Here is a 13468-nt window from a genome sequence, read left to right as displayed (position 1 = left end):
GCATTTGTTGCATTGCCATTGACTGGAGGTCATGTTATGGCCTCATTCAGACGGGCTTTGGTTCCCCAGTGATGAGATCATCCTTGCGCGCAAAGTATGTGGGGCTTTGCCCTGCATGTGAAGAGGTCTCAGGACTTCGCTATTTGGGAGGCGTTCTCCTATGGCGGAGTCTGAGGGGAAGCATTGTCAGGTGCTCTGTAAGCCTGCGTCACATCACGTAAGGTTTTTGTTAGACACATTATTAATGAGAACTAACAGACAATAACGCCAAGGAAAGTACAGGGGGTGTTAACTGTAGTATTTAGAATATGAATGTGAAGAAAGTAAAGTGGACGAAAAGATGACTTGCCGCCGGCAGGGACCGAACCTGCGACCTTCGAATAACGCGTCCGATGCTCTACCACTGAGCTACGGCGGCGGTCATCCTCCCGTCCACTTTCTGGGGTATATATGTTGATTTAAACCTAGGAGTGTTAGTCAGCGCCAATCGCAGCCATGGCGGCGAGTGTGGAACACTCTTCTTTTGCCTGTTGGCGTCACGTAGCACGTGATCTTTTTACGAGCTGGCAGCTGACCAATAATCCCTCGCATACTACCTGAAGGCATTAAGTCTGCCAGGACGAGACCCTCGCTATGAATGAAGGAAAGCAGATGATTTTTTCAAGGGCTCGATTATCTTTGTTAGACACATTATTAATGAGAACTAACAGACACTAACGCCAAGGAAAGTACAGGGGGTGTTAACTGTAGTATTTAGAATATGAATGTGAAGAAAGTAAAGTGGACGAAAAGATGACTTGCCGCCGGCAGGGACCGAACCTGCGACCTTCGAATAACGCGTCCGATGCTCTACCACTGAGCTACGGCGGCGGTCATCCTCCCGTCCACTTTCTGGGGTATATATGTTGATTAAACCTAGGAGTGTTAGTCAGCGCCAATCGCAGCCATGGCGGCGAGTGTGGAACACTCTTCTTTTGCCTGTTGGCGTCACGTAGCACGTGATCTTTTTACGAGCTGGCAGCTGACCAATAATCCCTCGCATACTACCTGAAGGCATTAAGTCTGCCAGGACGAGACCCTCGCTATGAATGAAGGAAAGCAGATGATTTTTTCAAGGGCTCGATTATCTTTGTTAGACACATTATTAATGAGAACTAACAGACAATAACGCCAAGGAAAGTACAGGGGGTGTTAACTGTAGTATTTAGAATATGAATGTGAAGAAAGTAAAGTGGACGAAAAGATGACTTGCCGCCGGCAGGGACCGAACCTGCGACCTTCGAATAACGCGTCCGATGCTCTACCACTGAGCTACGGCGGCGGTCATCCTCCCGTCCACTTTCTGGGGTATATATGTTGATTTAAACCTAGGAGTGTTAGTCAGCGCCAATCGCAGCCATGGCGGCGAGTGTGGAACACTCTTCTTTTGCCTGTTGGCGTCACGTAGCACGTGATCTTTTTACGAGCTGGCAGCTGACCAATAATCCCTCGCATACTACCTGAAGGCATTAAGTCTGCCAGGACGAGACCCTCGCTATGAATGAAGGAAAGCAGATGATTTTTTCAAGGGCTCGATTATCTTTGTTAGACACATTATTAATGAGAACTAACAGACAATAACGCCAAGGAAAGTACAGGGGGTGTTAACTGTAGTATTTAGAATATGAATGTGAAGAAAGTAAAGTGGACGAAAAGATGACTTGCCGCCGGCAGGGACCGAACCTGCGACCTTCGAATAACGCGTCCGATGCTCTACCACTGAGCTACGGCGGCGGTCATCCTCCCGTCCACTTTCTGGGGTATATATGTTGATTTAGACCTAGGAGTGTTAGTCAGCGCCAATCGCAGCCATGGCGGCGAGTGTGGAACACTCTTCTTTTGCCTGTTGGCGTCACGTAGCACGTGATCTTTTTACGAGCTGGCAGCTGACCAATAATCCCTCGCATACTACCTGAAGGCATTAAGTCTGCCAGGACGAGACCCTCGCTATGAATGAAGGAAAGCAGATGATTTTTTCAAGGGCTCGATTATCTTTGTTAGACACATTATTAATGAGAACTAACAGACAATAACGCCAAGGAAAGTACAGGGGGTGTTAACTGTAGTATTTAGAATATGAATGTGAAGAAAGTAAAGTGGACGAAAAGATGACTTGCCGCCGGCAGGGACCGAACCTGCGACCTTCGAATAACGCGTCCAATGCTCTACCACTGAGCTACGGCGGCGGTCATCCTCCCGTCCACTTTCTGGGGTATATATGTTGATTTAAACCTAGGAGTGTTAGTCAGCGCCAATCGCAGCCATGGCGGCGAGTGTGGAACACTCTTCTTTTGCCTGTTGGCGTCACGTAGCACGTGATCTTTTTACGAGCTGGCAGCTGACCAATAATCCCTCGCATACTACCTGAAGGCATTAAGTCTGCCAGGACGAGACCCTCGCTATGAATGAAGGAAAGCAGATGATTTTTTCAAGGGCTCGATTATCTTTGTTAGACACATTATTAATGAGAACTAACAGACACTAACGCCAAGGAAAGTACAGGGGGTGTTAACTGTAGTATTTAGAATATGAATGTGAAGAAAGTAAAGTGGACGAAAAGATGACTTGCCGCCGGCAGGGACCGAACCTGCGACCTTCGAATAACGCGTCCGATGCTCTACCACTGAGCTACGGCGGCGGTCATCCTCCCGTCCACTTTCTGGGGTATATATGTTGATTTAAACCTAGGAGTGTTAGTCAGCGCCAATCGCAGCCATGGCGGCGAGTGTGGAACACTCTTCTTTTGCCTGTTGGCGTCACGTAGCACGTGATCTTTTTACGAGCTAGCAGCTGACCAATAATCCCTCGCATACTACCTGAAGGCATTAAGTCTGCCAGGGCGAGACCCTCGCTATGAATGAAGGAAAGCAGATGATTTTTTCAAGGGCTCGATTATCTTTGTTAGACACATTATTAATGAGAACTAACAGACAATAACGCCAAGGAAAGTACAGGGGGTGTTAACTGTAGTATTTAGAATATGAATGTGAAGAAAGTAAAGTGGACGAAAAGATGACTTGCCGCCGGCAGGGACCGAACCTGCGACCTTCGAATAACGCGTCCGATGCTCTACCACTGAGCTACGGCGGCGGTCATCCTCCCGTCCACTTTCTGGGGTATATATGTTGATTTAAACCTAGGAGTGTTAGTCAGCGCCAATCGCAGCCATGGCGGCGAGTGTGGAACACTCTTCTTTTGCCTGTTGGCGTCACGTAGCACGTGATCTTTTTACGAGCTGGCAGCTGACCAATAATCCCTCGCATACTACCTGAAGGCATTAAGTCTGCCAGGACGAGACCCTCGCTATGAATGAAGGAAAGCAGATGATTTTTTCAAGGGCTCGATTATCTTTGTTAGACACATTATTAATGAGAACTAACAGACAATAACGCCAAGGAAAGTACAGGGGGTGTTAACTGTAGTATTTAGAATATGAATGTGAAGAAAGTAAAGTGGACGAAAAGATGACTTGCCGCCGGCAGGGACCGAACCTGCGACCTTCGAATAACGCGTCCGATGCTCTACCACTGAGCTACGGCGGCGGTCATCCTCCCGTCCACTTTCTGGGGTATATATGTTGATTTAAACCTAGGAGTGTTAGTCAGCGCCAATCGCAGCCATGGCGGCGAGTGTGGAACACTCTTCTTTTGCCTGTTGGCGTCACGTAGCACGTGATCTTTTTACGAGCTGGCAGCTGACCAATAATCCCTCGCATACTACCTGAAGGCATTAAGTCTGCCAGGACGAGACCCTCGCTATGAATGAAGGAAAGCAGATGATTTTTTCAAGGGCTCGATTATCTTTGTTAGACACATTATTAATGAGAACTAACAGACAATAACGCCAAGGAAAGTACAGGGGGTGTTAACTGTAGTATTTAGAATATGAATGTGAAGAAAGTAAAGTGGACGAAAAGATGACTTGCCGCCGGCAGGGACCGAACCTGCGACCTTCGAATAACGCGTCCGATGCTCTACCACTGAGCTACGGCGGCGGTCATCCTCCCGTCCACTTTCTGGGGTATATATGTTGATTTAAACCTAGGAGTGTTAGTCAGCGCCAATCGCAGCCATGGCGGCGAGTGTGGAACACTCTTCTTTTGCCTGTTGGCGTCACGTAGCACGTGATCTTTTTACGAGCTGGCAGCTGACCAATAATCCCTCGCATACTACCTGAAGGCATTAAGTCTGCCAGGACGAGACCCGAACCTGCGACGACGGTCGCAGGTTCGGTCCCTGCCGGCGGCAAGTCATCTTTTCGTCCACTTTACTTTCTTCACATTCATATTCTAAATACTACAGTTAACACCCCCTGTACTTTCCTTGGCGTTATTGTCTGTTAGTTCTCATTAATAATGTGTCTAACAAAGATAATCGAGCCCTTGAAAAAATCATCTGCTTTCCTTCATTCATAGCGAGGGTCTCGTCCTGGCAGACTTAATGCCTTCAGGTAGTATGCGAGGGATTATTGGTCAGCTGCCAGCTCGTAAAAAGATCACGTGCTACGTGACGCCAACAGGCAAAAGAAGAGTGTTCCACACTCGCCGCCATGGCTGCGATTGGCGCTGACTAACACTCCTAGGTTTAAATCAACATATATACCCCAGAAAGTGGACGGGAGGATGACCGCCGCCGTAGCTCAGTGGTCGAGCATCGGACGCGTTATTCGAAGGTCGCAGGTTCGGTCCCTGCCGGCGGCAAGTCATCTTTTCGTCCACTTTACTTTCTTCACATTCATATTCTAAATACTACAGTTAACACCCCCTGTACTTTCCTTGGCGTTATTGTCTGTTAGTTCTCATTAATAATGTGTCTAACAAAGATAATCGAGCCCTTGAAAAAATCATCTGCTTTCCTTCATCACGTAAGGTTTGTTGCGCGAGATCTAGGCACTTAATTTCTAAATTAATAGATGATCCGCTGTTTCCGTCAGGACCCGTCACACTTAGCAAATGTAAGTTCCTTTTTCAGTATTTGAGGTGGTCACATTAAATGTCATATTAACCCTTCAATCTCAGTTACATGGTCATTTGGAGCACAGAAGAATCATACCTTTGACATGTCTCCTGGAAAGCGACCCGTCAAGCAACTTGTCAATTATGGGGGTGCCTTCAGCAAAGGGATCATATTCAATGGTACACTGCAAAATGAAGTTAAATGAAGACACATTTATTACGTAGGAGGTTGAGTTGACCCAAACCTCAATGTATCTTGCTCTTTCTTAGGGACTACTCTACACAACTAGCAAAAACATGTTGTGCACACAAATGTGTCCAAAGCACCTCAAAAGGGTTAGGTTGGCTGCCATGCTGCCTTAAACGTACATAATGTGCTATTGTTAAGGCATGTTTCTAATTGCCGATGTTTACGAAGTTTAGTACAAGCATCGCGAAGCTGATCTTGCTGGAAGCACCTGGTCAGTGATTATGCTTGGAAGTAAAAAAACACAGTGGCCAATTGGATGTTGATAGTGTCAACATTTTCAGAAGCGGGTTCCCCTGGAAGTGAGCATGCTGCAGTTCTTCCTGGCCTACGTGCAACACACTCCAGGCACCCAGCTGCAAGAGTCGTGGAGCTCCCTGCTGGGTCTCTGGAAGGACGGCCTGCAGCTTACAGCCATGCCCCTGGTTCAGTTCCACCTGCTTGGGTGAGCATTTTGATAAATATATTGCTGTATAATGTGAGATATATTTCTAGAGCCCAGACCATTGAGTGCTCCTGAGATACGATGGTCGGGTGAGCATCCTCTTTCACCTTGTTTTTCAGGCTGCTCCACGAGTTTGTTCAACGAGCACCCTTGCTTGAGGACAAAAAGGACCAGAAGGATTTGCAGGCAAGCCTCGCACTTTTTTTGGACTTGCTCTATAGCAAGGAGCTCTGTATAAGAGACGAGCAGTAGGAAGTTAACCCTTTGCAACACGCATTATGATCGAATGTTTATAAATGCATGAAATTTATGTGATTCGATTCCATGGCTCTGGAGACCAAATTTAAAGTGAGTGGAAATGTTAGAATAAATTACGATGTACATATTTTATGGCAATTGATTGTAATTACCATTTAAGTTACAGTTCAACCGCTTTATAAGAGTCACGCATTGGGGAGCAGTTCTTGTCTTTTATACAAGGTGTTTCTTATAAGCAGGGTACCATGTTCTCATTTTGTGATCAACCCCTATTTCGGTGTAGGCACACTGGTGTCTCTTATACCCCAAGTGTCTCTTACGTCAGTGTCTCTTATAAAGGGGTGCAACTGTATTATCTAGAGCTGTGCGAATAGCAAAATTTTGGGTGCGAAGCGAATTCGAATAATAAAGATTGAGTGCGAATCGAATCGAATAATTTCGAATAATTTTCGAATATTTCTCAAACATTTTTCGAATAATTCGAAGTGAAATTACAGAAAAAGTTGCAGAGAATCCCTAAGTATGTTCTTGTGAGATAGCAACATGAAAGTGTTTCTTTTCGCTAGGTTGGTGAAGCGCTGGTGGGGTCATATTTCGTAGTTGTCTTTCTTATCAAGAGTGAGGCAATGTAGACGTTGAATTGTATTTATGTACATCATTTGGTGCAACCAAAGTGCTGCCGACAACACTTTACACGTGATAGGCAGAGATGCCATTTCCTCAGCCTCTCCTCCTCTTTCAACTGCTGTGGAAGGCCAACTGATATGGTGGACAAGGGTGTGCTCCCTTCAAGTCCGGAGTTCCAAATCTGCCTCGTAGACGTCTATATATAAGAACATCTGAAATTTTGGATGCTAAAAAGCTTCGGCGTCCGATTTTTCAGGCTTCCTGCTCGAATTTCAGGTCCAAAACAGCATTAAATGAGCCCCCAACTCTGCCACATCTTTCATCTCCATATTGGAACCAGCGTTTTCTTGAGTTAATACATTTGCGACCGTAGCGGAGCTTGAAAGGCAGCTTTGCCGCAATACGAGAGTGTAATGAGGTGAAGCATATTGAAAATCTGAAGGGGTCACTTTCAACCGGACGATGACTGCATGTGTTTTTGGGAAGTTCGAATAGTTCGAATAGTAAAACTTCAGTGCGAATCATATCGAATAGCAAACACTATTCGAAAAATATTTGAAATTTCGAATGTTCGCACACCCCTAGTATTATCCACTTATCGTACAGTCAGTTGTGCTTTATTTCTTCATAAACCGAATTCAATGACACACTCAATTGCATGCGATAGTTACCTGCTGGCAGTGAGCATTTCTAAAATAGAAAAAAGAAATTCAATATTTCTGCCAAAACGCACCACATTTAACGTCTCGTTAAACATGGTACACTCAAACCTCATTATAACCTCATCAAACCTCATTATAGTCGCATCTGCCACGAGAATAACTTCGTTATATCCAAAAATTCGTTATAAAAGTTTATTTGTAACACTGTAGCCATGACAAGGCTATTCTTCATTTACTTCATTATAACCGATAATTTGTTATATCCGTGTTCGTTATAACAAAGTTCGAGTGTACTGCCTTCACCAAAGCGATCATACATAGCGAAATATTTCACGCAGAAGTGATATAAAGGAAGTTAAGGCAACTGGAATGCTTAATTTACCATTAGCTCAGTGTTTGCAGTCTCTTCCTTGCCAGTAGTGCACAGAAATGGCAAAAGTGAGTTGCATCTCCTAATTAGGACTCTGTGTCACAAAGGGTTAAGTCATACTCATGACTCAGAGTATGACATAGTAATGTCGCACCTTAATTGAACTAATCTAGCTTTAGCTGCCATAATTTTTCAAAGCCCTGTTCTAATCTGCACATTAAGTGGTCATTTGTTTAAACTAAATAGATTTCATAAGCACTTTGGTGAGAATGACACTGCTTGGGTCAACTTTTCAAACATGAAATTGAGGTAGCGCTCTTGGGAGTTCACTTGCACATTGCTGTTGTTATGTGCAGGACATAACTCAGAAAGTGATAGAGGCATGCAGTACGGTGGCAAGTGCCAGCTTGGAGCAGACAACGTGGCTTCGTAGGAACCTTGCCGTTCGGCCAGGTCCTCAGCCTGACATCATGGGTAGTGATGCTGACGCTGAAGGTTTGTGCCTTACTGTATATTGCGTTTACAAGGCACCTGTAGTTACAAGGACGATAAGGTTTGTGTATAGCCTTTTACAATCAAGCTGTCTTATTCTACCCTGTGCTGACGTCATTGTAGTAGTAGTAGTAGTAGTAGTAGTAGTAGTAGTAGTCAGGCAGATAACGTAACCAGAGGGGAGAGTCAATTAGGAAATAAATAAAATTAAATTTCCTGATGAAAGGGGCGACAACTTTGCTGTCCGACGGTTTTCGCCGCATGGAACTGGCTGTAATTAGGCTTGTACGAATAGTAAATTTTAGGTTCGAAGCGAATAGTGATTTTGGTCGAATAATTTCGAATCGAATTCGAATAGTACATATCACATATTATAAAGAAAAATGAGCATATTTGTCGTGGCCCAACCAACCTGCACAACGTTTTTTTTTTTTAAATTGTAACAAGGCATGTTCAAATGTCATCCTGTTTGGTTCAAAGGAAGTGTAAGCAACTTTTAATAGTAGCAGGATTTGGCTTTCGGTAGAATGCAAAGGATAACCTGTAAAATATGTTACGTTTTAAAATTTACTATACTTGGAGCATATAAGCCGGTATAACAAGTTTTTAAACTTAAAAAAATGATGGATCGATGTGAGCGAATATGTTCATTTAACCTTAAAGCGGGGCTTCGCGGCAGTGCGGATTTTTTCTGAAAAGGTGTATTCACGGTATAGCACCCCTCCACTGCAGTGAAACTACCTTTACAAAAAGTTACAAGCGGACAGTGCAAATCTCTCCTGGAAAGGTGTATTCACGGCATAGCACCCTTCCACTGCAGTGAAACCACCTTTACAGGGGGGGGTTATAAGCGGACTAATATACATCTATTCATTCATTTCGAATACTTCGAAATTTTCAATAATTTGAATTCGAATCGAAGCGAATTCGAATACTGTCTTATTCGTTCGAATATTCGAAGTGCTCGAATATTCGCAAAAGCCCAGCTATAATCTTTTTTTTTTTTCTTCTTCCTTTCTTCAAAATTAATGGTGCACACAAAAGTGTAGTATGATGCAGTAGACGAGTTCAACTCAGAATTTTCCTAGCAGGCCAGAGATGGGTTTGTGAAGTACACGCGATAGCCTGCAGTTTGGTTCAGACTTGATGAAACATCTTTTGCAATGTGGATAGTTCCTTTATTTTAATCTTCTTTCCTCCCTTCTTGCAGGAGACATGGTTACAGCGGGTGAAGGTGTCGTTGTCAATGACGCTGACACACCCGAACAAGTGGCTGGCCAGCCAGCATATAATCCTACGTCCTATGCCCAGTACAGCGTTCAAGCGCTGTCTGTCCTAGCAGAGGTTAGCCTGCACCATTTTATTAGCTTACACAGTGATGCTACCGCTGCGCCAATTGCGCCAGACTGCGCCAAAGTGCCCTGGCTGCTACAACCTGCTACATTTCCTCAAAATTTGGCGATTCTGCGCCAAGCCTGCGCCAAAGGGGTGTACTCCGACTTTCAGAAATGAAACTAACTACAGTCAACTGCCGATTTTTCGGACTCGGACCGCGAAATCGTCCGAAAAATCAAATTCATGCTTTTTTATTTAGCTGAAGCGGTCAAATCGCCCCAGCCACGTCCAAAATAGCTTTAATGCCTCGCAGTACAATCATCGGGCATTTTGGTGCGCGCCCAGGCTCTCGCAAATACATTCAATACCTGCCGCGAACCCCGCTTAACTACGTACGTGCCAACCGCCACTTTTGCATCTTGTGACGAGCGCCGCCGATAACAGCAAAGCGCGGAATAGATTACGGCTATCTCGCATGAAGCGTTTGTAAACGATGACACGGAACACAGAAACTATGGTGGAAGAGCGGACGACTCGTCCGGCTTTCTCCGATGCGTGTGCGCATGTAAACGATGCGCACACACATCGCCGAATCGCCACCGATACGCAGCATTTGCTGCCGTGTCAAGCCGATTGTTTCTAGTTGTGTGCAGCACATCGCCAACTAAGCCGACGGACGCCGTCACTTTACTGTTGCTGAATCGTACGCACGCATTTATCATGAAAGGGTTCGTGATGCGCACTTAGTTCCTGACCGCACACGGGCGCGGCAATGACGAGCTGGTTTCGTCCGCGAAGGCAACGCATCTATGCGGCGCACTTAGCGGTCTCGTACAAAGACGCAGCAGGAATGGCGGCGCGGCGCATTTGGGTTCTCGCCTATTAAATGCGTGCAGTATGCATGCAACTGCGCTAGGCCACGTGCACTACCGAACAGTTAACTGAAGATACTTATCGTAAGGGTTGTCAGCGATTAAGCCGTACTGGCGCGTGTGCCAGTTGCCGCCATCACGCCTCAGTGCATTTCCGCTGCTTATCCGTAACATCGCCGCACGGCGCCGCGATAGCGGCCCCTTTGAATTTCTGGTCTGCTTCACCCCATAACGCTTCGGCATTGCGGCAAAGCTGACTTTCGGACTCTGCTACTGTCTCTAGCAGATCGACTCGCGAAAGCGCTGGTTCGAACCTACGAGATAATAGACGCGGCAGAGGTGGGGGCGTCAAATAATGCCTTTCGGACCTGCAATTTGGGCAGAAAGTCCGAAAAATCGGACGCGGAATAGCTTCAGCGTCCGAAATTTCGGACGTTCTAATACATTGAAGTCTATGGGGCTGGTGACGGTGCCGCGAAAGCGTCCGAATTTTCGAGCATGTCCGAAAAATCGGGCGTCCGAAAAATCGGCAGTTGACTGTACATGAGGTTCCCCCATTGAGAGCGACATCGCGCTGTACAAGTGTACAGGATGCAATACGAGCCAAGTCAAACCATACTCGGCTTTGTCGGTTCTCTGGCCCGTACTGTTGCGGTAGCTGGCGGTCGTGCATGCTGCTTCAGTCCAACGAGTTGCTAGGTGCGTGAACGTTAACTGGAGTTCGTGCGCGGCATCCCCCACAGCAATGCTGATGTAGAAAGAGGCTTCAGCGAAAATCGCTAGTTATTGCAGGCCAGGGCTCAGCTGACACTAGATAGCATCAATGGCATTCGCCATGTTGTGTCCTATGGTAAGCGTTTTGGCTCTGACCCCAGTAGTTACACTATTACACCTGAGATTCTCAGGGTGGTGAGAAATTCAAAGAGGTACTCTGAACGCCTTGCCTTGGAGAAAGAACAGTCGGCTAAGCGGCCACGTGAGGAGCCTGAAGCAGGCCCAAGCAGCGAAGGTCAAGATCTTCAAAAGGAAGTGGAGACTGCTAAGAAGATGCTCACAAATGCTGAACTTCTGATTGCCCATGGTCTTAAAACAAAGGACTTTGCCGAAGTTGAAAGTGGAAATTCTCTTTTAGCTTCAAGGAAATCTCGACTTGAGATGGCCATTCAAAAAATGGCTGAAAATAAAAAAGAAGCCTGCCCGCAAGTGACCTTTCTGCGCACTTCTGACCATTTTTTAAAAGTTGCTATTCTAATCTTTTTTGTGCTTGTGACAGTTTTCATTTGGTCTTTTTTTTACACTAGTTTATTGGAGCACCGAAAGAGAAGTTTTTTGGTAGTCATTTTGCATTTGTTTTTTTAATTATGTGTATTCACATTTAGTAGCCATGTGCGTGAATGGTACCCCTGATTGGTATACCAGTGTACTGAGTGTTTTATGTCGATGCTTTTGTAGTTGATCATTAGCCATGCTGCTATGCGGGAGTCAACTTATTTTGTGAAAAGCCTATTTATTTGTTGTTGAGTCTGATGCTATTTATCACTGCGGAAAAATTTGCTGTGATATTTAGTGTGCTGTTTCTGTGATGTTTGGTGTACAAGTATGTAGAAATTCTTATTATATTCATTTTGTCTTCAGTCATTTTTTTATTAATGCTATGTTTCTATATCGTGTGCAGTGAGCTGTTTCTGTGATATTTATGTACAAGCTCATCTGTGATAACTGATATGTTTCCTAGTCACTTGTAAAAAGGTGCTGTGACTCAGTGTTTGTTTATCGTCACTTTTTTTGTTTACTAATTGCAGTTAGGTTAGATGAAAAGGTTAATATTCATAATTCGGGGTTCTTTTAATTTTTTTATTGCACTTGAAATTCGTGCAGAATATTGCTTTTTTATTGGCTGTCTGTTATGAATACAGTGCGTGTCTTTGAAATTACTTCATTACCACCTGCTCCAAAAGCTAGTTTTGCTGCTCCAAAACGCAATTTTGCCTGCTCCAAAAGCTGCTCCAAAGTGGTCTAAGCCAGTAGCATCACTGCTTACAGTTTTTCTCATAAGAACTCCACGAAAATGATTGGTTTGGTCAACTGAAACTAGTTTCGCTTTCATTAATAGTTGCATTGCATCAACACAAAGTTAACACTTATGTCATGGGTGAAAAGGCAACTGCTTTCTCTCTCACTATGCTGCATTCCTTGTCATTTAGTGTAAGGCATGATAGTTTTATGTATTGTTCCATTTTAAATAAAAGTGTCCAGTAATGACATTCTCACAGCTGTTGCTTTTAATGGTGGCTGTACATACATTGATACCACATCATAACAGCTATGCAAGTTGCTAGCAGACTGAGTGCATATACTATAATGCAAAGTTAGCTTCACCTGCTTTCGTGCCATGCTTGTTTAATAATTACTTACAATAAAGCTAAACAGACCAAGCATTTGCACGAAATTTTTGTGCGGCTGGAACAAGTGTTAAAACAGTATTTTTTGTCTTTGTTTCTCTTTCAGTTTTTATCTCCAGTGCTTGATGTTGTCTATGTGAGCGAAGAGAAGGAAAAGGTCGTCCCACTCCTGAGTGGAATTATGTTCTACGTCACACCATACCTCCGAAACCACAGGTTAGTCTTCCACTAGAAGATAAGTGCACCGTACTCGGGAATTTAATTCTTAACTTTGCAGTTGTGGACACAAGAAAACTCTGGGACAAAACATGAGAGCTGACGATAATGATGATGATCATGCGGGAAGTATTGGGTGGTTAAATCTTTCATTTCTTGCCAGCCATAGCATGCAACAAAACACATAAGTCACATGTAATGGACATAATTTAACAACAGACTCAAATTCGTTACGACATGGTTCAACCATTAGATAATGTTTGGCCGGCAGGATTAATTTGTGCCTGATAGAAGTCGCATCTCTCTCCAGGGTTCTCACTCATGCAAAAATCGTAGCAGGTGCAAAAGACAAGGGCACAGTGAGGTTGGCAAACAGGCGCTAACTCACAGCATGTTATTTTTTTAATGAGTTCCTGCTAATCAAGAAAGTTACAAAACACAAACAGGACAAAAGGAACTTCATGTGGGGTGAAAGTGAATTCTTTGCCACTGATTACAACCGATAGCTCACTAACACACTTGTCTGCATGCTTTATTTGGAAAGCTTGA

At 44.5% G+C, this 13468-nt stretch overlaps 1 protein-coding gene across 4 annotated transcripts in view; it reads left to right on the top strand.

Annotated features, from left to right (window-relative positions):
- Positions 1-13468, top strand: part of LOC119396713 (protein dopey-1) — a 94817-nt gene that overhangs the window by 65644 nt on the left and 15705 nt on the right. For all 4 annotated transcript variants that reach the window (XM_049417191.1, XM_049417192.1, XM_049417193.1 and 1 more), the window contains 5 exons: positions 5525-5685; positions 5805-5871; positions 7959-8097; positions 9305-9438; positions 12810-12919. In XM_049417191.1, the coding sequence (XP_049273148.1) occupies positions 5525-5685; positions 5805-5871; positions 7959-8097; positions 9305-9438; positions 12810-12919 (611 nt within the window). The remainder of the gene's footprint in view (positions 1-5524; positions 5686-5804; positions 5872-7958; positions 8098-9304; positions 9439-12809; positions 12920-13468) is intronic.

This window comes from Rhipicephalus sanguineus, chromosome 6 (assembly GCF_013339695.2).
Source record: "Rhipicephalus sanguineus isolate Rsan-2018 chromosome 6, BIME_Rsan_1.4, whole genome shotgun sequence".
Lineage (NCBI taxonomy): Eukaryota > Metazoa > Arthropoda > Arachnida > Ixodida > Ixodidae > Rhipicephalus > Rhipicephalus sanguineus.
The sequence above is the reverse complement of the archived record's forward strand: the minus strand, read 5'-3'. Positions and strand labels throughout refer to the sequence as shown.